We start from the raw sequence: 24,210 nt of genomic DNA, 5'->3' as shown, positions 1-24,210 counted from the left end.
AAAGTTCTACACCAACACCTACGGCTACATAGGCTACGCGAGCTTGTCTGCTTATAAAAAAGTAGCATGCTTGCCACTGGTCTATCAAGTCTAAAGGTTAGGGCATGAACAAAAGAAGCAAAAATGAAGAAAAGCTAAGGAAAACATGTTTATAAACGACTAGTAAAGGCCGAATGAGTTCAAGCAAAACATGAGCTACAAGGAAAAACAAAGAAAATCTTAAAGGCTACCTAGATGACTACATTTTAGCAGCCTGGACATCCCACGACTATTCGGTCGCCACACCTTCAGCAGCTGCGAAGCTCTTAGTAGCGGCATCACCCCTGACTGCTCCAGCCTAGGCACCAACTTCTCCAACTACTTTACCAATACCAACATGGACGCGCTGCAGCTCATCCATTTCTTTCTTCAAACTTTCGTTGATCTTCAGTACACCTTGAAGTTCCAACACTTGGGGTTCAAGCCTATCAACGATTCTCTTAAAGTGGATCACTTGATTATAAGCAGCAATCAACTTTTCATCCTTTGCATAAGCAGCGAAAGAAGTCTTTTGGTTTTTTCTCAGCCGGCATCTCTTGAGCAGGCAGGGAAGATCCATTTTCCCACCTTCACTTGCAGCAAGATCCACAACGGTGATTGGATGAGCCAATGCATCCGCCTTGATCCTATTCACCTCTTATTTTAAGAGCATCCCACGTTTCTCCTGACGAAGAGAGTTAAAGTAGCCAACGTCATTCGTGCTACCCAGCAGGGGAGTTCAACCCAACATTCCAGCAGCTCATGAGGCCCGCAACCTCTTCAGTCACCTGCCTAGCTCGCGTCATGTCCAAAAGCCCAAAAAGACATGAGCCATGTGACTCGCCTAGCACTGCGCCACAGCACCACAATCCGTGGCCCCAGCCATACAAGCTGCCATTGGTTCTAGCCAAGTCGAGCAGCTTAAAGCAGTTGTCTCTGCCACAATACCTCATCGGCCCATGCCGAGTCGACTTCTGGCCTATGCCAGCGGACGTGCCGCACCACCCCGACGGCTGCCCCGAGGTAGCACCATCCAAGAAGAAGACAAGGAAAATTAATTTTTTCTTACCTCAGTGCGGCACGAAGAAGACGAAGAAAGCAACGAAAGACGGTCCTTTGCACGGGCAAGATGTAGAAGATTGCTAGAGGAGGGGGAACAAATATCCTCTAAGCTATCTCTCTCTTGTAGGGTAGAATAAATCGCTCTCCAAAGTTGATTTAATAACCCACTTAAGGTGGACTTAAATAGGCTTTGAGAGAAATTTATTTCCCTTTCCTAGAAGGATCTAATTTCCTATTAAAAAGAGATCTACATCAAAATAGGAAGCAGTCATAAGTTTCCTAAAGCAAGAAGATCTCTACACATGCTGCCCTTTTCTGCGAGCAGCTCAACAGGTGTGGGGGCATTTGTGGAGCCAAAAATATTCACAAGGCGACACGTGGATTTTTGGACAAAAAGGACAAAAATACCTTTGCAGTACAACGAGGTTCCCACGCGCAAGCAGCGGGCAACCCTCTTTCAACCAAGACAGAAGTGCCCAAAATAGGTAACAATTCAAAGTCCATCTCATCAAATCCTTTCTACAAGGTAATTCCCAAACACATTCCTTTTAAATTATGTTAATTGGCTAATTAATGGGTTTATTGCCTAATTAACCCATTAATTGTCAATTAAACCATCCATTATATCCAAATAACCACAAAATACATCCAATTCAACCCTAAAACACCACATGGCCGGCTATCCCCATTCAAAACCTAATCCATCACTTTTTCTACCTTTTTTCACCATTTCTTCCTTTTTATTAGCCAATTAATTCCATAATCAAAAAATATTTCCTTTTATGTTTAATTAGCCAATTAATTGGCTAATTAAACCAAAATAAAACCTAAACCAACCTAGCCCTATAAATAGGCTCATATTTTCACCAAATATTCATTCCAACACTTTGGCAAAAATTCTAAAATTCTTTAAACACTCTTTCTCTCTAAATTCTAACTTTGGCATCGGAGGTTCTTCGGCCAAAGCCCCCCCCATTCATCGTGGGCGCGTGAGGCTCTTGGCCTTAACCTAAGGTGTTAATTGTTTTGTAGGTGCAAAATTGTCCAAGATCAAGGAGGAAGAAATTTGCATCCACAACATGCAATTGGTACGTTCGTTAGGTGGCGAGAAGGGCGCAAGTGTTTTAGACAATTTGGTACGTTTGTACGATTCATTTAGGACTGTTGTATAAACTTAAAACAAGAGGGCAGCAATTGCGGAAGCATCTATTGTGATTGCTTAATTTCTGCTATAAATTTGCCGCTGGTGGACATTACGACAACCTTAGAGAAACACCAGGTAGAAAGCAGGTTCCAGGTTTTGGCGTCTCTCTTGGAATTGTGACACTCTCTGTTGGCTTTAGAACCCTACTGTCAATGAATAGCTTCCCTAGCTCCAATCTTTCTAATTTAAACTAGCAAAATCAAAACCTGTGGTATTTGAACAACATGGAGAAAAAGTGGATCGCATGAGTGAAGTTGGGTTTAATTTCCGATATTTCCAATACCAACTTGTATGACATTAATAAATTACCGTAATAATGTTTTATTTTAATAATACAAAAGTACGTATGAAAAATCAACACACATATATATTTTCATATAAATAACAAAAACGTTTTTATAATAATGTACATGTGCCATACAAATTCTTAATTCCCAATCGATTTTTCCAACCAAATTCCAACCGCCCACCCCACCCAACAAGCCGGCGCATCCATTGTTGATTATTATTCTCAATTGTCGCCGAAAAAAATTAAAGTAAAAGAATCTATTTATTATTTGATGTGAGACTCCAGTGACAGACTACCACAGATACATTCGTCAAGAAAATAAGCACACGATCGTGTAATCCTAATTGGTCTGTCTCAGATAGACCCCAACAGGCCCGTCAAGGTACCAAAACCCACTTAAATCCAACAGCCATGAATTGGTAACGGTGGTTGCACCGAAGAAAAATTGGTGGCGTCCGGTTGTCTTGTTGCCCACTCCTTCCTTTCTTCCAACAATCCCCCAATTTCAATTCCTCCTACTCTGTCAAGAAAAGGACATCTCAAAATTCTCTCCTACAATTTACAACACTGATACACCGCACGGAATGTTTTAGCATCAATAAAATGCTTGTAAAAACTTATTTCTCTATTCCAATAACATAAGTAACACGATACGACACTGTAAGAGTGTATCTGTGTCTACATAAATCATTCTCTTCTAAAAGGGCCAATGTTCCACCACTCGTCATCCCACTCTACCCATGACGTGGCAAGATCCCATTAGTCAAAGCTTCCGGAAAGTATTGAAATTTACAAACTTGACCTCTGGCTTTTATCTTGTGTGTTGCCCCGATTCTTCAACACCACAGGTGGCCCAGCTTCAACAACGTGTAAGTCTTAGTCCTCATCATCCCTGCTCAAAATATCAAAATACAGGGGTGGGTGTAATCTGTGGGAATTGGGAATAAAAGGGTACCTGTATTTTTGTGTGGTGTACCAATAAAAACACCCTGTCTTTGCTTTTCGTTGCCAATCCAACACCCCAAGAGGGAAGAGAAACCTCATTTCCATTTGGTCGCGGTTAGGGTATGGCTTACTCTATTAAGATTTTGGGTTAGGGTTTGTTAATTTGATACTGTTCTATTGAGTTTCTATCATTTCCTCCGATTCCGAATACCCGCCAATCAATTCCCGCCATGGACGGAGGAGGAGGAGAAGTTGGTGAGTTGCAGGACTGGGAGGTGCTAAACAGCTCGGACCCTACCCTGGTTAACTCAGACGACTCGATTGATAGCCCTAGGAGCTTCGAGGGAATCGATGTTCAAGCCGAAGGTATGATCAGGCCTGATTACTTCTCCCTGGATAATCAAGGGAGGTTCGGGTATGGTAAGGCGGTGATTGATGCCGGCGAAGAGGGTTCGGTTGAGTCCGACAACCCCAGTTGGATTGACCCGGGTTCCATGACTCAATATGGTGGAAAAGAATCGGGTGGGTTTTGGTCCGATTCGGCAAGTGATCGGTCCGATGACCGAAAAAGTCATGATTTTGAGGGGAAAAAAGAATTGGGTTTTGTGGAAAGTGAGAAAGGCCATGTGGGTTGTGGAGGGGCTGGAGAAAGGGGAGCTGTGGATGAGAAAGTTAGTGGGTTGGATGCTCAGGGCCGAGTGAGCTTTGAAGCAATTGGGGAAAACGGAAGTCTTGATAAGGATTTGGGAAAGTTCTGGTCTGATTCAGGCGGCGACAGTCTGGTTTCTGTGAAATTTGAGAAGGTTGCGAAGGAAAGCGAGATAGGTTTTAGTGGCTTGGAAAGTGGAAATAACTTGGACAATGAGCCAGAAGGACAATCGGTTGAGAGTCAAAGTAGTGCAGTTGAAGATGAGAAATCAGAGCCGAAATCCGGTGAAGAGGTAGGGAAGAGGACAATCCTGTGGTGGAAGGTCCCATTTGAGGTCTTGAAGTATTGTGTTTTCAGGGTAAGCCCTGTTTGGTCCTTGTCTGTGGCTGCAGCGGTAATGGGTTTAGTGCTCTTGGGGCGGAGATTGCACAAGATGAAGCGAAAGAGCCAGAGCTTGCAGCTCAAGGTTACTCTGGATGATAAGGTTAGTTATTGCAATTTATTATCGATTAATTTAGTGATCATGGTTTTTCAATTCATGTTATTGCAATTTGTTAAGTATGCCTGCATTGAGATTACTATGTGGTCTGTACTTTATGGCTGTCAATCAAAAGTTTTAAACCATCTTTTTGCATCTGTTTTCATGCACCAGTGTTTGCTATTTATTTGGAAAGTTAAAAGTTGAAATACGAAGCTTTCTTTAAACCAATTATATCAAACTCTTTGTATTCCTAGGTCCTCTTGTAGCAAAACAATGACTCGTTAAAAGGAATCTACCCAAGTGCGATAGGAATCATTCTGATATGTCTTTGTTTTTTGTCATTTAGCGACTTGTGTAAGCAAAAAGTTTTAATGCTACCATTTCATATCTTTCTTTTCTGTTTTCCAATCTTGACTACTTGTCTTAAACATAAATAATCATTTGGGAGTACTTTTTGCACACTGTGTTTTGTTTTTTCTCGACATTTTCTGGTGCAAAGGAATGTAAAAATCCCGTTTTATTCACCTTCCTCCATTATTTGATAGATGATGTTATTATGTTAACTTACTGGTATCACCTTTTTCTCTCGTTTCTTTGGATGAGAAACGGTGGATATTTGATCACTATAAAAGTTAAATATCAAAGTTTAAATAGAGGTGAATTAGTAGTCAAACTTATACAAACAAACAACATTTTGATAGCAAACATTTTGGGAAGCTGAGAACTATACACAATGGTGATTCCCCAATCTCTCTGTCATTGAAAAACTAATTCTCTTATCCTTTCCTCATAACAAAACATAGATCCGAAGAAGAGAAACTAATACCCTGCAAGGTGACTATCCTACGACCTATGCTGATGCTACTACACTGGTTTTAGTCCACCAATTTGCTTCAGCCTCTATCTACTACTTTTTTCCTCAATGCAACTTAATGCTCATGTATCTGCATTTTTTTTTTGGTTTGCCGCTGCTTTGAAGTGGAAAGAAACTTTAGGCTCAGAGATCACTCAATCTAATAGTTTTTAAAAATTTATAGACCGAGAGAACTGATAGCTTTAAAAGAACTTGTGAAAGCTTGCAATATAGGCCAGTTAGAAAGTTATGCATGGAAACACAAAACTAGAAACAAAATGGACCTTAATGAAGTCTATCAGTTTATTTTATACTTTCAATTTATCAAAAAGGTGAAGGGTTACCTTTTAATGGTTATTTCAACATATTCAAGAGATCATGAATCCAAAGATAGTTGCTATAGAATAAATCATCATGGACACTTGAGGTATTCTAAACCCTTTTTTTTTCTCGCGACAAGGGGCTTATTTGTGAATCTTTGACCTTGATTACTTATTCTTCAAAGTATTTTGTCTTGGGCAATGAGCTCTAGCTCAAGCGGGTCTGGTTGTAAGAAATATTATTCTTTTGTGTTTTGAGATATATGTTGAGGTGGCCAACCTGGGATATCTAACTGAGGGATATTTACAGAAGGTGTCTCAGTTCATGAGCCGTGCTGTGCGTCTCAATGAAGCATTTTCAGTGGTGAAGCGAGTTCCTATAATGCGACCTTCGCTGCCAGCAGCTGGAATAAATCCATGGCCTGTAATGGGTTTGAGATAGAAAAATTCTTGTTGTGAAGTATGTAGAAAAAGAAAGTACTTTGTCCATGACCGTGCTAAAAGTACTGCGTTGTTGTGCCTTGGTTTGTATCAAAACGATTGTGGCTGTTATGTATTTACTCTAAAGAATTATTTGTAAAATGCAGACAAAGATTTCCACTAGGTATCAATCGTTACTTTTCGTTTCCCTGTTGTGTAGCATGCTTTATCGTTTTATCTGAATTCTCGGCGTGCTTTTCATGCCCGGAACTTGGAAAATGCAGAATGTATACACCCATCCTTCTCTCAAGTGTTGTTTTGGGAACTTGTTAGCAAGTTAATACAGCATTAATCACTCGTTTGAGCCATCTGTACAAATGAATCTTATGTTTACTGAAACCGTTTAATCATTTATTATTATTGTGACATTTATTGCTAGGAAATCCAAAACTGAAAGCATCCGAAAAGATGTTATGCACCATGGAAGGAGGAAAGAGCTACAATTACAATCTTAAATTGCTTTTTACATTATGGAACATGCAAAAGGATTTTCATCGCTAAATGTTTGACAAGGGTAATTGTGTTGAGCTGAATATTGAGGTGGATATTGGAACACACATTCTCCTCCTCCTCCTCCTCGGCTTCTGTAATTGTTGTTACCGCTGTCCTTGCCTTGCTCTTTCTTCTCATCTTGTTCTTGCTTCACTATCTCAGCATGCTTCCCTAATTCCTTCTTTAAGTAGTTTACCAGCTTTGCTGCTTCAACTATTCCCCTCACTCTCACCGTCGACCTCTCCATGTTCGCTTCCACACTTAGAACACCTAAAATATGCCAAAGAAAACGGAGCGGGTTAATTGACCCCTAAACTCGTTTTTCCATGTGTTTCATTCTCGTCCATTACTAAGATCTTGTTTTCTATATACAACAAGAGAAATGAAAATTCTTGTTCCGAATTAAGAACATGTTGTATAGAAGAATTATCTATTTAGATTAAACGGCTAAACGAACGATTTCAAATTTTGATGATATAACGCGAATTAGCAATTGCACATCCTCCGCAATAGGGATTTACCTTTCATTTTCTCCAAGTATTTCTTAATATCAATTGCACATCCTTCGCAATGCATCAACGTTTTGAGCACCACAACTTTAACCTCAGGCGTAGCCTACATTTCCGAAACCGAAAACAAGTAAGATAACGGTTGACAAGAGCAAATGAATATGTCGATGTAAAAAAAACCGAATGCTCCTCTCCATAATTTAAATTAGATTAATTAGAATATCGCTCAAATGAAAAAAATACCGCTTCTTTCTTTTTGGGCTCTTTTGGCCCTTGGTTTTGTGGTTTTGGTATTGGAGATATGAGTTGAGCATTCCTACTAAACTTGTTTTGTAGTCTCTCCAAAACCTTCAGAGGGTCGGCGTTCTTCCCCTTTACTGTCACTTTATGATTTGGGTAATCAACCACAACTTCCTCAACGCCTAACCAGTCAAGAGAAAATTTGCAAATATTATTTCTGCAAGTTCATCATATGTAGTATGGGGAAGATGCACAATAAAAAAAAACTGAGATATTTGTGCAAGAAGTTTTACCTTCAAAACTCGTCAAACATTTGGAAACCTGACTTTGGCATCCTTCACAATGCATTAATACTTTCAACACAATTTCTTTTCTCTCTGCCATGTTGAAGTTAGGTTGTCAGAAATCTCCCTTTGGATACAAGCGATGCCGGAAAGGAGGAATGGAACTCGGGACTTCGTACGCAGGAGAGAAATGATCTTAACCAACTCAAGTACAAGCCGCTTGTGGATTATCAGTAATTCTCTATGTTCGTAGGATAGTGGTGAAGTGATATATAAATAAGTGATTATTTGACTTGTGGTTTACCATGTTACCAAACATAGATTATTTATATTTGGATTATCTCTCAATTGGATTAATGAAAATATTCTCTACTGTTTCTATTCTGGAACCTTTATTTGGCTTCCAAATATTTTCCTGCCTTACAATTCATTTCTATTTCAGTTTTCATGTAATAAGAATAGGACATTGAATGCCCATTATGAATATTCTTTTCAAAGAAAAAAATGATAACCTTTTTTATGTGGTTAATAATCTTCTGCTTAATTTCTTTAGGAGCAATACCGTTATGATATATTAATGGTATACAATCTGGAGGAATTTATAACAATTTTCCGACGTCCCACGTGACAGTGCAGAGTGGTAGAACATTTCAGTCGACGTTTAAAACGTAAACTCTGGTCATCAAATTATTAGGCACAACTGCTGCAGCCTTAGCAAATGCATCTGCTCTGCATATGTAAAAAGAGAGCAGATAATTTATTTGGTACTACTGTTTTGTACACATACATCAAAACATCATACATCCAAGAACTCAAGATAATCTGCTTATGCTTTCCTTTATTGGCTACCAAATGTCGACAATAACGATTGTCTGTACCCAAGGGTTTCACCTATCAAAAATGATATCCAAGATTTTCGGCTTCGTGGATATACTTGCAGTTACTTGCATGCATATGAGCTCAACGAAAGCTATGAACAATCCTCGATTACTTTTCAAGGTTTTGAATACATGGATATCCTTACAGTTCTTGGTTATATGAGATGCCTTTATCCACCACTTATTGGAGGTATTATGGCCAACTCATCCTTGTCTTTAACGACCGCAGAATCAGCTGTGTACGCCTCATTAAGAGCAAGCACCATGCACCCGCGGATCTCTGTCAAGCTTGGAAACATGGTGATGAGCTTATCTAAACAATCAAGTGCAGTACTACCAGACGACACCTCCAGTTGCGTATCACTCAAGCCAGTTAGATCACGAGCCCTCGCAAAGAACAGCACCTTTATCTTAACAGATGAACCCTCGATCCCCTTACTTGTAGAGTCTGTGGCTGCCGTCTTCATCTCTTCTTGTTTGGAATCCATTGCAGAACACCCTGCCCCGTGAATTAGTTGTTGTGAAACATTTTGGCTGCAACAATAACATCTTCAGTTTTAAGACACCAATAACATAATAAAATTGATAGAGCAATGGTATGGAAATCAGCAAAAAAAACCAACTTCTATCATGCTTATCAGAAAAAAAAAAACCACCACCATTTTATGACTGCCAAGGATACCTGGTAAATAACTAATGCAATTAAACAATTCCAATATCAGTCATACAATCATATAGATTTGACCTCACAAAGTCTAGCATGACTACAATTCTCACAATCATCTTCTCGTTGGTCAGACAACTACTCCACAACTGTTTCTTTGAGATCTGGAATAAGCAAATTTTACCCCCAGAATATGAGAACATATATCTTTGAACTATTAGACTTACAATTCAAGATGACTAAATCCTCGCCATTGCCACAACGGCAATAACAGCTCTTTCTAATACCACTTCTAGTGACATTAGCAAATCGTTCTCTAAGAGTAATCCACATTTCCTGAGAATTATGACAACCGATGATGCATGAAAATGAGGAAAGAGGTAAAGTAGCAGTGATCAGAAATCACAGCAGCATTCTCAATAATACTATCATCGCATACAACTTGAGAAAATTTATCAGGACGGGGAATAGATCCATCAATAAACCCCATTATTCCATTTCCCTCCAACAAAAGGTCAATTTGGAAATTCCAAGTGACATAATTTGAGTCATCCCAATTCACAGTAACAGTATTACCCACAATTGCAATTAAAAATGAAACTGGAGACTGAGTAAGGGCTAACTGATTAGCAGTAACCATTGAAGCAGATAGCTTCAGTTGTAAGAAAGCTATAGAAACAGAGCATCAAAACCACTGAATCAACAACGAGATGACAAGCCACACAGATATGATAGAATCCATGATAGAAATTAACAATCTCAGTTGGTTTATAATTCGAAAAACTGATGGTAACTGTCACAGTAATGGGATGAGGCAGTTACCAAAAATCAATGGTGTGGATTGGTCCCTCTTCTCAGTATATAATCTTCGTGTTCATTAAGAAGGATAAGCCCCACTGTGTATTCCGAACACATAAGCACTGAGTATAAGAGAAGAGAAGAGACTCCACCATAACAAGAAGTATGGCTGCAAATTATGGTCAGTACATCTACTTGTTTTTAGGGTTTATACAGATTGCTGCACTTAATGCAGCAACTCGTTAGGGTGCATGCATGCATTATAAACTTGGCGTTCATGTAGTTTAGCAATTTGGTTGATCGGATCCTTTTGAATAAAGTCTACAAGGCCATCCGTGTTTTCCTAGCATTTTAAAACCAATAGTTCTCACATGTGAGCACAATGATGCCAGTATGGCAGGCATCATCCCGCAAACCAAGCAAAACCAATATCAAACATAAAAAATAAAAGAAAAAAGAAAGAAAGCTATTGTATGTCGACAATTATCATGAAAGCTCTACAAAAAATTGCAGTAACCTTATTCAACTTAGAGAGAGAGAGAGTAATAGAAGAGGAGCATCACATTGTCAATTTTCACCTAGAAAACAAATTCATGAAAAAAACTAACAAACAAACAATTAGAAACCTCACTTTAACTTAATCTTGCACGCAACAAAATTGATACAAACTCAAACCTCAAATTGGTTTTCTCTCAAGTCAGGTTTTAAATCATACCACCTCGGAACACTATAAGATTCCAAGACATAACGATGATCGAAAGCGCACATGTTGAAGATCAAACATATACAGGTGACTCTAGATATCATTTGATTATCCCATTCCCAACCCTGAACCAAAAATTACGCAACACTTAAATTTTGAATTAAAAAAAATGAAAACTGAATCACTATAAGTTCTGATGTGAACTATAAGCTATTACAAATATTCAGGGGCATGAATATTAAGTCAAATCCTTCTTAATCAATTACGATTCATACAAGTTACAAGTATGAAGTCAACTGCCAAATTACCAAGGTGAGAAGGGGGAAAGCTTTGGTTTTGGAAGATGAAATAAACACAAAAGGAAGTTGAAAACTGAAAACCCCACCAAGAAACGAACTTGAAAATGAATTGAAAGGAGGTGGCACAGCAGCAAACAAGCATTGTGTTTTTTAAGGAAAAACAGGGTTCTGGGGATGCCCAGAAGATGAAGAAAGTAAAAGTTAAACCCATCTAATAGTTGCCGGAAATTGATGGGAACAAGTACAAGCTTTACCTTCACCAACCGTTCCGAAGCTCAGAGATTGCAGAGAATAACAAGCGCGAGCGCTGACCAAATAAAAACAAACAAACAAACAAGAATATCACTTCGACACTTCCGTGTTGGGGTTGGGCTTTTGGGCTTTTACAACTTTGCTTTCTTGTTTTGGGTATGTATTTGTTTTAGGTTTATTTTCTGTTATGCTCTGTCAAATTTTTATACCTTTTTACAGAGCTCACTTCTTAATGTTTTTTAATAATTCGAATCGTTTATCTTTCAAGTTTATCTTTAAAGATGATGTCTATCAAATACCCAAATTTGAAACTATACGATTGTTAGTGTAGGATTTTTTATTTTTTTTTATTTTTTATATAGAACCGTACTTTTCACTACAAATGAATGTCATAATTGTTTTAGATTTATATTTTTTTACAAGAATGATCTGTGAATAATGTTCTAAATGATAAACAGTTCGGATTGTTAAAGTATAATACGAAATGGGCTCACAAAAATGTGTATCAAAATTTTTGAGAAAAGTAGAATTTTTTTTTTAAAAAAAAAAAGGTGCTCCGGATCTGTTCCCCAAATGTGTGTATACACACTCCCCTTAGTTGAGGGATTCTTTGTAAGGCGCACTCCACATTGTATTTCAACGATCCAATGATCAACATTTTAGATCTTATATAAAAGATCATCTTTACCAAAAACATCTAAATCCCAAACCATTTAATTGTTGGATTAAATGATAGTCATAATATTGTTTCTTTGGAAAAAGGTATTTATCTTTTTACTTCACTGTAATTGGATATCTTAATAATTTTGAATTTATTTAATTTTTTACAATTTAATGATTTACGAATAATATACTAAAATATAGACGGACCTTTACGAAAAAAGTTAAGGAATGAGCATCCTAAGGTCTCTCAAATAAGCTTATTTGAGGGATTAAGGGGACCGTTATGTATATCCGTTGGTAATATTTGTGATTACCCCTAATAAGCATTAGCTAATGGCAGATTAATCCTCCCTTTAGAATAAAACCTTGCTTAATAGTTAATACTTTTCCCTTTTGCGTCACTTTCAACACTACTACGAGAACACTCTACAAATCGCTCATGGAATGCGCCGACCTCTATTAACTCCCCCATTCCTTTCGTCGTTCTCATCTCTCTCGACATTGCAGCTGCGTTTCCCAGAAAACATTGAGGATTCAATTGGTTCACAGCCATCTGCTTCGTCCACAGATCTTCTTCGCCGCACAGCATCTGCCTCCGTCTCACTCTCACTCAGGTATTTCACTGATTTGGGGTTTTATGCAATTACAAATTTAAGTCCATTCATGTGTTGATCTGGGTTTATTTCTGTTACTCTCTATCTGACTTGAAAATAAAAACCCTAATTTTAGATTGTTCTCTGAGTCCAGATTGATTTCATTCACAATTCTTAACAAATTTCTCCAATATTACGTTTTCCCTTGTTATTTTCATACATTTTATAGATGTAATCAGTCTTTTTTGACCTTTATCATTCCCTATACAATTGTGAATAAGTAAGTTCCATGTCTGCAAAACTCTAATTACTCTGATTCAATTATCTTTCTGGAACCTAATCCCTCAACTTATTAAATTCGTTAGAGAGGTGATTTTGGATTGAATCCCAAAGTTTCCTTCCCATTTCTAGGGTTGGTGTTTTGTGCACATTTTGGGTGGTGGGTGTTGTGAATCATCACATTTTATTGAAGGTATTTGATCTGGGTAATTCTAAACTTATGAACTGTTTTCTGAGTTTCCAAAACAGTTATGCAGTTTTGAGGAAGCCCCTTGATTTATGAACTTTGAAGGAGCTGTCTACATGCCATGTTTGGTAGTGCAAAAGTGGTCTTGATTCTTCTGCAGCTTACTACATTTGTGGAAGTTGTGGTTTCGGGATAGTATAGGTTGAGTTTAAAACATCCTTGAGAAATAAGGGTTGGCACAGATGGGTAGGCCATTGGTTTTTGAGATCTTGGACAAACCAGCCACAAGTTGTTTCATAGGAATATGCAGTGCGATTTGGTTCTACATACAGAAGAAAAACATTGGCTATTCACATGTGGGCTTGAGTTATGAAACTGCGGTTGCAGGGCATCATTGGAGGATTATAACTTCAGCTTTCTCTCATATAAGCATTATTCATCTTGTTTTCAATATGAGTGCCCTTTGGAGTCTTGGGGTAGTAGAAAAGCTGGGTCCCATAGGGCTCGGGGTGGAATATTATCTGCAGTACACGCTTGTGTTGGTTGTGCTATCCGGAGTGCTAGTCTTGGGAATCTACCATTTGTTAATCCAAAAATTCAAGATTGAATATTTTCGGAGAGTGACGGCTGTTGGGTATTCATGTGTTGTTTTTGGGTGGATGACAATTCTTTCGGTGAAGCAACCCACGTCAAAGTTGCATCTTTTTGGATTTCTCTCACTTCCCATTAGTTTTGCACCATTTGAGTCACTCATTTTTACCTCAATCATCGTTCCTCAAGCAAGTTTTATTGGCCATTTATCTGGAATCATTGTTGGGTATGCTATTGCTTGGGGTTTAATTCACGGGATGAACAATTACTGGGCGGTTTCCATGTTGGGATGGATTGTGCTTGTTACTGTGTTCAGTTTGAAGCGATCCAGTGCATATGATTTCAGTTTTCTTGAGATTGAACCTGTTACTGATTCTTCGTTGCCAGCCGTACGATTTATTGCATCAGGAAATGGTAGGGCATTGCAAATGAACGCATTACCAGCTTCGGGCGTTGAGCTTGTGTGATATATTTGTAAATGCAAGCTTGACTTAAAGTCCAGTTACTTCAGAATTAAATCCACCAAGCCCTAGTCGTACTTGAAACTGCTAATTCTCAGAACTTGCCGAATATTTCACCTCTACATGCTGCAGTGATACAAATTCTCCGGTGCTACGGGTTTGACGCTAAAGAGTGACAGATTGTTGCTTACTCTGAATATGTGATGGTAAATGTTCATAGTTGTGTGAAGCAATTTTTTTATTATCATTTATTGGATCTCTTGACAATGTTAAGTTGAGCAGACAATGTATAATTCTACTACTTTTTTTCCCATAGAAACTGATCGGAAACGAATTGTGTAATCGTATTGACAGTGGAGTTGCAGCATTTTCATTGTATGATACAAGCATTAAGGAAAATAATTCAGAACAGATGGTAGGCGAGGTTCCATATCTTGTGGAAATGTTACATATTTCGATATCCTTTCTTTGGTTCGAGCTACTCCTTGTATGCTCAACCAGTGCTTTGTTGTAAAGCACCTGTGTAATTGCTCGAGACCTTTCCAAATCCTCTCGAGCAGTGCACCAGACCTTTCAAGGATCCTCAAGCAATGTTTAAACACAAGAAATCCAACGGTTTCGGAATCCAAATTTTTCACGCCCAAAGTGCAAGAAACATTTTAAATGAGGAAACAAGCGTTGCAAATGTTAAAAAGTGCAATCATCGGGGGATAATTCTCAATAGTACATAAAATCCAATGAAGTGGAATCTTGATAGGTACTGGGTACCGCTATAGCTTTTACACAGGGCGACGCTATTCTTTACAAACTCGTTTAAATGTCAAATTAACAAAAGAATTGTATCTACATAAATTAAAATGTTGATAATGTGAATATCTTGCCAACTGGAATTAGGACTCGGTGCCTACACCAAGGCTTCCTACTCCATAGCGCCGGATAATCAGAGACAAGCAGATGACACGAGTGAAGCAGTCCATGTTGAGAAGTTTGATCTGTGATGCTTCCAACAAATTCGAATCACTTTGATTTGTCGCCATCACATTTCACTTGACTATCTGCAAGTATAACCATGTCCACAGAGTGTTGTAGGTCAATATGATTGTGTAATATCGTACATTAAAATAGATGCAACCAAAGTGCGAAATAAAAATAAGTGTACTTGATCAAAAAGATCCACAAAATGTTACCATGGCTGTGTTTTGTTGGACATGTAAACATCAAAATCTTTAGCCTGGTCCTGAACAGTTGAATATAACAACATAAACAAAACATTACACCCAAAAAAGGAAAAATAAAGGTTGTCTATATTTTTGTGCAACTTTAAAAGGAGTATCTATTCAGAAGCTTAAATCCGAGTTCAAACAGCATTCATGGATACATTGTCCATTCTGTCAAGAGTATCATTTGACCACAAGCAAATAAATGATGTCATAGGATTTCTTCTCTTGCATAATGCCATCAGAAATTAGATCCTAATTACTAGCAACATTGGTTCAGACATCGACAACAAAATAGTTTATTGTTTGTTCACGATAAAGGAGCATATGGGACAAAAGGTGAGGACAGTGCACTGGACAGGCCTCAGTATGATTACACATTCCAACCAGCAGAACTTCCTAATGATAGGACCAAGAAACAGGGAAAACAACAGAGGGACAAAGGAAAAGAAAAAAAAAGAAAAGAAAAAAAAGCAATTTAAGTTGCATGCACGAAAAAAGATTATAAATTTCTCTGAATTCGTACGGAAGTTTCTTGAGGAACCATTCTGATTACGTTTCCTCCACAACAGAAACTCCACATTACGCAAAAAATGGGGGGTGGGTAAGCTCAAATGTGACCACTGGTCAGAAGAACTTACCATTTTTTAAGCTGTTTTCATTATCTCCAATCCCATTAACATGTGCTGACCCCGAGCTAGACCCATTTTCATGGTCACCTGGATGAAGAATGTGGGAAAATCCTTGTCCAATTGACTTCCATAACCGTATAGGCAGATTAGACTGCAAACTGCCAGTACTCCTACCAAGATATGGTTCAGTTGGCCTTGCCACCGCAGGGTCTAGTTCAGAGAATCTTACAGCACCTAAAAGTTGTTCTGGAAGCTCTGATTCAGTTTGGCTCTCGATGAGAAATGCAAGGTCAACAGTCAGAGTTGTGATATAACCAAATGCCAGATGAACTATTGCACTTGCAACCATGGAAGACCCAATATCCACGTCTACTTCTAAGAAACTATCTGATGCACAGTAATAACAAGAAAGGGCACGCCCAATTATGCATATGGCCTGCTCCCCAACTGCTTTCCTCACGATCCAAGGGCCCTTGACAATGTTGGCAATCAATTTAAGCCTTGAATTCCTAAACCCATCATCACCCTTCAAGAACTGGTCCATCAAAGACCCCTCAGGAATAGGCTCTCTGGTTGTAAAATACGCCACAGCACTGTAATTATCCTTATTCGGAACTTGAAGATTGAAAGCCCAAACGAAAGGCTTATCACCAGTCGGGAACTCCTCCTCAATAGCCTTCTTGACACGACTGTTTGGATGTTTTAAGACCTCCCCAATCTTTGTCGAACTTCTAATCCAATCGAAACCAAGAGGCTTTAGAAGATATTCACCAGCAGGAACTTTAACTTTGGTTGACAAGTAGTCAGGACCTCTAACTAAGAACTTGTCCCCAGGTGGAGAAGCCCAACCATTTCGACAATTGTCTGGATCAAGAAGTGGAACAGCTCCTTCTGATCTCACTCTCTCTATCCATTCAAGCTCCTTCTTTTCACCAGTGCTGTCCATAAGAGATTTTCCTTCGGCAGCAAACCTATCACATAATAAGAGAAAACAAGATAAATACAAAAAGAGTATAACTGTTTTCCTGAATTACGTTTGATTTGTGTCATAGAGACACAATCCATAAATATGGCCATACAAACCTGACAATCGTAAATTCTACAAATACTTTATACTATATACCATAACCAAGGAAAATGCCCCTAAAAATCAGAATAAAGAGGTAGTTTGTACTTCTGTAACTATGCTGAAACAACAGCCTCTTTCTGATAGAAACCAAAATTAGAAATAATCACATAACTATTCTTCACACCCTTCCAATACAAAAGGACTTCAGAAATCGGACAGCCGGATGCTATTGCCGCATATAACATGTTCACCGTTACCGTTCAACATATTTTTCTCCAAAGAAAATATATTCCGTGCACTCTCTTCCCTGGGATGCTAAGTTCCTTGCCTTGTTCTGCCTTACAACAGAAAGAAAAATCCAGAACAATCGTCTAATATCTCAATAGTTTTTTTTTCTTGGATTTCTTCCCCAATTATTTAACATTTAAACAAAGTAATTAAAAAATCCCACACAAATGAATCCAATTTCCAGCTGAACTTATAAGATTCACAGCTAAACATAACCAAAACAATGAAAAATATAAATCAATCAGCCAAAATTGCGATCATATTGAACCAAATTGAAGCAAAAAGATAAGTAATTTACAACTTGGAATCAAATAACATAAAGGCGTGATCACAGGCTCAGAGATAAGGAAGAAAAACCCTAACCTTGAGCTTTGGGGTAGAAATTGCGGCAATCAAGCGTGGTAGCTTTGCAAACCCTAATTATACAGATTGACAAATGGGAAACGGAAATTAGGGTTTTGCAGTCTGATTATTTGGGGAGGGAGGGAGGCCTGGTTCCTTGTGTTACTTTTGTCTTTAACAACAAAGGAGAGGAGGTGAAATTGCTAACACCATCTGCAGACGAGCTTTGTTATGTTCAAACGAGCGCCTTGTTATGTTCAAACGAGCTTTGTTATGTTTGACAGCTTGCCTTTTTTTCTTTTTCTTTTTTGGTGAATACCTTTTTTTGGGTAAATTATGCTTTTCTATTTTCCATGGTTTGAAATTTTTTATTTTTGAAGAGATCATTTGATTATTATTTTTTTATCAACATTTGATTAGAATTAAGTATTTTTGGCAATAGTATTGGATGTACCAAATTATCAATTTACGTGTAGAAGTTGTCTTAAAACGCATCATATGTTGTATGTATTAGCTCGTTTTTATGTATATATTCCCGATTTTAAGAACATGAAGATGAATTGGAGTAATAATTGCAAGGAAACAAAAGATAAATGCCCCAAGTCTTGTAAAAATCTTGAAGTGGTGAAAATACTTTTAAAAACAACCCAATAAAAATACAAATAATACGGTTTGACTAATGTTTAACGAATCAACGTATGTGATATATTCATACCAAAACATAAGTATAAGTTACCATTATACACTGATGCAATTTAATATTTGAATGAGAACCAAAGTTGTTCAAGTCAATATGACCTTTAAATTTTTTTTTATTCGATCAGGTCCATCTCATCGATTTAAGTATACAGTCTACCTTAAATCAAAATACTAAACAAACAAATTTACGTAACATGAGTATAATGTTGTGGTAACGTGTTGTGCCAAACTACAAACGTTATATGGACAGAAATTAGTAAATTACTGACAAAGTCTCGTAACGTCTAGTATCAAGCCACAAGCGCAAAAATCTAAGGACATATTTATATTATTGACAAACAGCCAGTCTATTCTTCCTTCCTTTTCCGTTTCTTTACTGACAATTTCTCTCAGACAACCGAGTCATACCAAACGCGCCAAACAAAAAGTAGTGAGAATCAGAGCAAGCTAATGTATGAAAGGAGAAGCACGCTTTTTGTTTTGGCAGATGGAACAACGCATACACAAAACGAATGAATGAAAAATGATGGGATATGTTGATGAATCCAGACACTTTTCTTTCAACCCTAATTTTTTCTCTGAGGTCCTGCACTTGCGTCTCCTTTTGCCGCGCAATTCAGGCCTGCGTGGTCAAATCGTTGGATTATAGAGATGGGTTCATTGGCGATCAGCTGGTTTCTTGTTATTCAAGTTTGGGCCGTGCAGATGATGCACGGAACCTGTTCGATGAATTGCCCCATAAGGACTTGGTCTCCTGGAATTCTTTGATTTCTGGGTTTTCGCGAAGAGGGTATGTGGATAAATGCTTGAATGCATTTTTTAGGATGAAGTTTGAAATGGGAATACAACCCAATGAGGTTACACTTATGTCTATAATCTCCGCCTGTGCTAGTAGGGGAGCTGTTGTTGAAGGAATGTACATTCACGGCTCTGCATTCAAGTTGGGTGTGCTGTGGGAAGTTAAGCTTGTCAATTCTTTGATTAATTTCTATGGAAAGTCAGGCTCTTTGGATGAAGTTTTTCAACTGGTTGAGACAATGCCGATAGCAAATGTTGTATCATGGAATTTAATGATTGCGATTCACACTGAAAATGGGAGTGCAGCAGATGGAGTGGCTTATTTTAATCTCATGAGAAGGTCTGGAATTGATCCGGATGATGGCACTGCGGTGTCCTTGCTTCAAGCTTGTGAGAATTTAGGTTTGCGGAAACTCTCAGAGTGCATCCATGGTATGATAATGAAATGTGGTCTCAATGAAAATGTCACAATTGCAACCGGACTGCTGGATTTGTATGCAAAGTTGGGGAGACTTAATTACTCACTTAAGATTTTCGGGGAAATAAATATTCCGGACAAAGTAGCTTGGACTGCTATGCTTGCAGCCTATGCTGTGCATGGGTATGGGAGAGAAGCAATGAAGCTCTTTGAAAACATGCTTAAAGAAGGTGTGGAGCCTGATCACGTCACCTTCACACATTTGCTAAGTGCTTGTAGCCACTCGGGACTTGTCGAGGAGGGGAAGAATTACTTCAACATTATGCCTCAAGTTTATGGAATTGAGCCTAGGTTGGATCACTATTCATGCATGGTTGATCTTCTGGGACGCTCTGGGCTTCTAAATGATGCTTACAAGCTGATTAGACGTATGCCAATGGAGCCAAACTCTGGCGTATGGGGGGCTCTTTTTGGTGCTTGTAGGGTTTATGGTAACACTCAACTTGGGAAGGAAGTTGCTGAGAGATTATTTTCTTTGGACCCATCAGATTCCAGAAACTATATCATGCTATCCAATATGTACTCTGCAGCTGGTTTGTGGAGGGATGCTTCAAAGGTGAGGGCTTTGATGAAGGACAAAGGTCTCGTTAGAAACCCTGGATGCAGTTTTATCGAACACGGAAATAAAATCCATCGCTTTGTCGTGGGTGATCAATCTCACCCTGACTCAGATAAGATATATACCAAATTGGAAGAAGTGATTGGAAAGATCCGAGAAGCTGGATTTGTGTCTGAAACAGAATGTGTTCTACATGATGTTGAAGAGGCGGTGAAAGAGGATATGATCAGCAAGCACAGTGAGAAATTAGCCATTGCATTTGGGCTTTTGGTGACGAATGCTGACATGCCAATCATTATTACCAAGAACCTTAGAATCTGTGGAGACTGTCACAGCACTGCAAAACTCATATCGTTGATTGAGAAGCGGAGTATCATAATTCGAGATTCAAAGCGTTTCCACCATTTTGCGAATGGAATATGTTCGTGTGGAGATTATTGGTGATCAGGAACTTCTGCTTATGATGACTCTGCACACGGTGGTGGTTGTAATCTTTTCAGGTACGAGTCTCATGCTTTGGATATTTTATTGAGTAGCATTGTATGCATAATACATTTGTTGTGTTCAAGAATGTATCACTTCAATGGCACCAACTGTAACATGCTTATAATTGAAGAATTTTCTGAGACCAAGGTTGCATACGAAGAAAAAGAAAACATATTTGCAATTGATTATAAATAAATGAAACTGCAATCCTGCCTAGGAAGTAATTCTTTTAAGTAAATAACCACCTAATTAATTACAATTTGTGTTAACAATCCTGACTTCCAGAATTCACAATCAGAGTATGAAAAGGGAAATGCCATAGGAGCAAATTTTAAATATGCTATTACAGGCAAAAATGAAGAACTAAAAAGTAAAAGAAAAACTAGGATTCCCAAAATAGATTACATTTAAGCCATAAACGGGGTAATAACACAGCAAGTTTTGGACAGATATCGGAAAACAAAGGGATTTGGGGAGAATCACAATCTTTTCCAAGCCCAGAACCCCAACTCTATTTTGCAGCAATAACGGATGTCGGAGATGTGCTTGACCTTAGACCGATCCAAGCTTCCTTCTCCATGTATTCGCTCTATGAGCTCACTGGGAACATCTATAAAATTCAATTCTTGGAGACATGTAAGGTGTTCGATTCCATCAGGCAGTTGTTTTAACTCCATGCACTCACCAATTCGCAGTGTCCGTAATGATGGCATCACCCCATTCTCTATGATGATGGTATTCAATTCAGGGAAATTGCCTACACTTAATTCAGTAAGCTTTTGGAATCCGGTTTGAAAGATTAATTGATTCCCGACATGTGCATTGTGTAGCACAAGTTTGTTCAGATTCGGTAGTGTTTGGATGTAAGGAAGGAAATCCTCTTTTAATCTGGACCAATGCAAACTCAAGTGCATAACGCTGTCAAGGGAATGAAACCAAAGCGGAACTTTTTCTAGCTTTCCAGTTAGGATAAGTGTCTTGAGTAGAGGAGGAGGTGTTGCCAATGCATCCAAGCGTAATACTTCATCCTCATTACTTGTCTTGACACCTAAGAATTGAAGGAGTCTCATGCTTTCAATTGATTTGCACAAGTCATTCTCATCAACACCTCTTACATTTGATACACTAAGTCTAGTGAGTTGGGTCATGTGTCGAAGTTGTTTGATTAGCTCGCCTCCTGCCTCAATACCATCCAACACTTGCAAGCTTTCTAGCTTACTTATGTCGAACCTTGCTTGTGTGCTATCCAACCAATTAAAAGACTTGACATCATATGCCGGATAATGGTACATCACAAGATGTCGTAGGTTTTTTAACTTCACCATTCCAACTGGAAGTGACCTTATCATGGAGTTCTTAATGTTTAATGTTTCCAAATTATGGAGGTTTCCTATGTCTTTCGGAAGCTCTTTCACTTTTGTCGATTTCAGATTTAAATACCTCAAGTTAAAGCACTTCACTATATCGTCTGGGAGTTGAGCAAGCGGAAGATATTTTAGATCCAAGACTCTTAACAGTTTGAAACCGGACGGCAGTTTTTCTAGTGAAGAAGAATCGCTCATCGCGGGGGAAAAAATAAAGAAGGTACGAACCTTTGACATATCTCTGTGTGGTTGAAATTCTCCATTGCTTGCTCGCACTGATAACCGGTGTGAATCCTTACACCCTTCATTTGCTTCCTGACTGTGATACACTGCACAAAATTTCTCAGCTTCTGAAATTGAAAGGGCAAGTTCTCGCAAAAGGTCATGCACCTTGAATGCTTTTGCCCTTCCAGATGGTTCCCTCTGAACAACTTGCAGCATGCATCGACAAGTGAGCTCTGCAATGTAGCTTTCAGCAATCTCTTCAGGCGTAGCCCCTCGAACTTGTTCGACAAACCCCTCTGCCATCCACAGCCTTTTAAGCCTTTCACATTTAACCACATAATCTTCTGGAAAAATGCAAAAATATAAGAAGCAACGCTTGAGTCGATAAGGTAAACCGTTGAAGCTTAGCAGTAGGATGCTCCTTACTACTTCAAGTGTTGGATTGTTGCTTAGCTCCCAATTCAAGCTACTGCTGAATCTTGTCCATTCAGACTTTAATCTTTTGGTTGACATGAGAGCACCCAAAGCCACAATTCCAAGGGGTAAACCTTTGCACTTTCCAACAAGATCCCTAGCAATGTGTTCGAGCTCTTGGGGGCAGGACCTGTCTGGCCAGCTAGAGAAAGCTTTCGTGGAAAAAAGATCCCAAGCCTCTTTTTCAATGAGAGGATGAACATGGTACACATGGCTTCTGACCCCGAATGAAAATGAAGCAATGTCTTCGTTCCGAGTTGTAAGCACAACTCGACTTCCATGTGCTCCATCAGGAAGTGCTACGTTTATGTGGCTCCAGAGTTCTCTATCCCATACATCATCCAAGACAATCACGTACCTCTTCGGCTGCATATATTTTATAAGCATTTCCACCAAACCTCTGTAGCTCATATTGTTTATGTCAAGAGGAATAGCTTCCATTGCAGCTCTGAAAAGTTCCTTGATCATTATCTTTAGCAGATCTTCGATGTTGTAAGTTTGCGAGACTGTGATCCAAGCATGACAATCAAAGTGTTTCTTTACAGTTTGACTGTTGAAGGTGTTTGCCACTAAGGTGGTCTTGCCCGAACCTCCCATTCCAACCACCGAAATTACACTTCTTTCTGGCTGTTCAGACAACAACCATCCAACTAACTTGTCCTTAGCATCTTTGATTCCCACAAGTTCATCATCTTTAAAGAAAAGAGAGGACTCACCATAGATTCTGACTCGATTGGGATCGTAATTATGTGAAGCACCGATGCCTTGTATGCGATCAACGCCATAACATTGGTTTCTTTCTCGAATAGCTCTGATTTTTCTGATGATATTGTGCAATTTGGTGGCGATCCTATGCCTCTCCCAAAGATGCTTGGGGAAGCAAATCATTTGACGAAAGGCTCTTGTGTATGGACCCCAACTTCTGTGCCTGTTCATTTGATAGGTGAACTCGTCAATGATGTCTTCGATATCGATGGATACGTCCCTCACATTTTCCACCCATGTTTTCTCTACTTCACTGAGAGCTCCCTTCTTTCCAGCATCTGCCAGGAAAGCCTTCATGGTTAGCAGCTCACGCTTGATTTCATCGAGTTGGTCACGAACTCCTCCTATTAGTGACACTTCATTTTCGATAATCGATACTATCTTGCCCGTCAAAAACTCTAATGGAGGTGAAGCCATCTGCTGCCTTTTTGTTCTTGGTTTGCTCCTCTCTCCTCTCCTCTGGATTGAATTCAACAGCAATTTCAATCTTTGTACAGTGATAAAAATGCATTTCCTTGTCTCGTTTGCTATATATTTGATTCTTGTATTTATTAATAAATATCGCATAGGCCACTTTTATTGACCAACAAATTTCTTTCCTTTTTTTTTTTTTTTGGTCA

The 24,210-nt window shown here is 38.7% G+C and overlaps 7 protein-coding genes across 9 annotated transcripts; 3 read left to right on the top strand and 4 right to left on the bottom strand.

Annotated features, from left to right (window-relative positions):
- Positions 1-2,869: 2,869 nt before the first annotated feature.
- LOC103444506 (uncharacterized) lies at positions 2,870-6,447 on the top strand. Its single transcript, XM_008383436.4, has 2 exons — positions 2,870-4,651; positions 6,132-6,447. Exons 1-2 carry the CDS (start codon positions 3,749-3,751, stop codon positions 6,261-6,263), a joined length of 1,035 nt encoding a protein of 344 aa, XP_008381658.2. The 5' UTR covers positions 2,870-3,748; the 3' UTR covers positions 6,264-6,447.
- A 224-nt stretch (positions 6,448-6,671) lies between these two features.
- Positions 6,672-8,071, bottom strand: LOC139188817 (heavy metal-associated isoprenylated plant protein 8). Its single transcript, XM_070806677.1, has 4 exons — positions 7,836-8,071; positions 7,546-7,724; positions 7,315-7,408; positions 6,672-7,063 (listed from the first exon to the last, which is right to left on the bottom strand). Exons 1-4 carry the CDS (start codon positions 7,924-7,926, stop codon positions 6,765-6,767), a joined length of 663 nt encoding a protein of 220 aa, XP_070662778.1. The 5' UTR covers positions 7,927-8,071; the 3' UTR covers positions 6,672-6,764.
- A 466-nt stretch (positions 8,072-8,537) lies between these two features.
- LOC103444505 (molybdopterin synthase sulfur carrier subunit) lies at positions 8,538-11,433 on the bottom strand. 2 transcript variants are annotated; one of them, XM_029109003.2, is made up of 2 exons: positions 11,255-11,433; positions 8,538-9,238 (listed from the first exon to the last, which is right to left on the bottom strand). In XM_029109003.2, exons 1-2 carry the CDS (start codon positions 11,377-11,379, stop codon positions 8,875-8,877), a joined length of 489 nt encoding a protein of 162 aa, XP_028964836.1. In that variant the 5' UTR covers positions 11,380-11,433; the 3' UTR covers positions 8,538-8,874. The 2 variants fall into 2 exon arrangements, with proteins under 2 accessions (XP_028964836.1, XP_028964838.1); XM_029109005.2 differs by lacking the exon at positions 11,255-11,433 and adding an exon at positions 10,882-11,164.
- Positions 11,434-12,483: 1,050 nt separating this feature from the next.
- Positions 12,484-14,605, top strand: LOC103444504 (RHOMBOID-like protein 13). Its single transcript, XM_008383433.4, has 2 exons — positions 12,484-12,697; positions 13,205-14,605. Exon 2 carries the CDS (start codon positions 13,385-13,387, stop codon positions 14,198-14,200), a length of 816 nt encoding a protein of 271 aa, XP_008381655.1. The 5' UTR covers positions 12,484-12,697; positions 13,205-13,384; the 3' UTR covers positions 14,201-14,605.
- Positions 14,606-14,872: 267 nt separating this feature from the next.
- Positions 14,873-18,029, bottom strand: LOC103444502 (protein ENHANCED DISEASE RESISTANCE 2-like). 2 transcript variants are annotated; one of them, XM_008383432.4, is made up of 4 exons: positions 17,764-18,024; positions 16,053-17,014; positions 15,382-15,431; positions 14,873-15,249 (listed from the first exon to the last, which is right to left on the bottom strand). In XM_008383432.4, exons 2-3 carry the CDS (start codon positions 16,987-16,989, stop codon positions 15,421-15,423), a joined length of 948 nt encoding a protein of 315 aa, XP_008381654.1. In that variant the 5' UTR covers positions 16,990-17,014; positions 17,764-18,024; the 3' UTR covers positions 14,873-15,249; positions 15,382-15,420. The 2 variants fall into 2 exon arrangements, with proteins under 2 accessions (XP_008381654.1, XP_008381652.1); XM_008383430.4 differs by lacking the exon at positions 15,382-15,431 and having other exon boundaries at positions 17,764-18,029.
- Positions 18,030-18,672: 643 nt separating this feature from the next.
- On the top strand, positions 18,673-21,844 carry LOC103411873 (pentatricopeptide repeat-containing protein At5g40410, mitochondrial). The gene is made up of 2 exons (XM_070806676.1): positions 18,673-20,776; positions 21,212-21,844. The coding sequence occupies exon 1, from the start codon at positions 18,975-18,977 to the stop codon at positions 20,718-20,720; it is 1,746 nt and encodes a 581-aa protein (XP_070662777.1). The 5' UTR covers positions 18,673-18,974; the 3' UTR covers positions 20,721-20,776; positions 21,212-21,844.
- LOC103421991 (disease resistance protein RPM1) lies at positions 20,973-24,179 on the bottom strand. The gene has a single exon (XM_008360033.4). The coding sequence runs from the start codon at positions 24,155-24,157 to the stop codon at positions 21,242-21,244; it is 2,916 nt and encodes a 971-aa protein (XP_008358255.3). The 5' UTR covers positions 24,158-24,179; the 3' UTR covers positions 20,973-21,241.
- Positions 24,180-24,210: the final 31 nt, after the last annotated feature.

This window comes from Malus domestica, chromosome 10 (assembly GCF_042453785.1).
Source record: "Malus domestica chromosome 10, GDT2T_hap1".
Lineage (NCBI taxonomy): Eukaryota > Viridiplantae > Streptophyta > Magnoliopsida > Rosales > Rosaceae > Malus > Malus domestica.
This window is presented reverse-complemented; position numbering and strand designations above follow the sequence as displayed.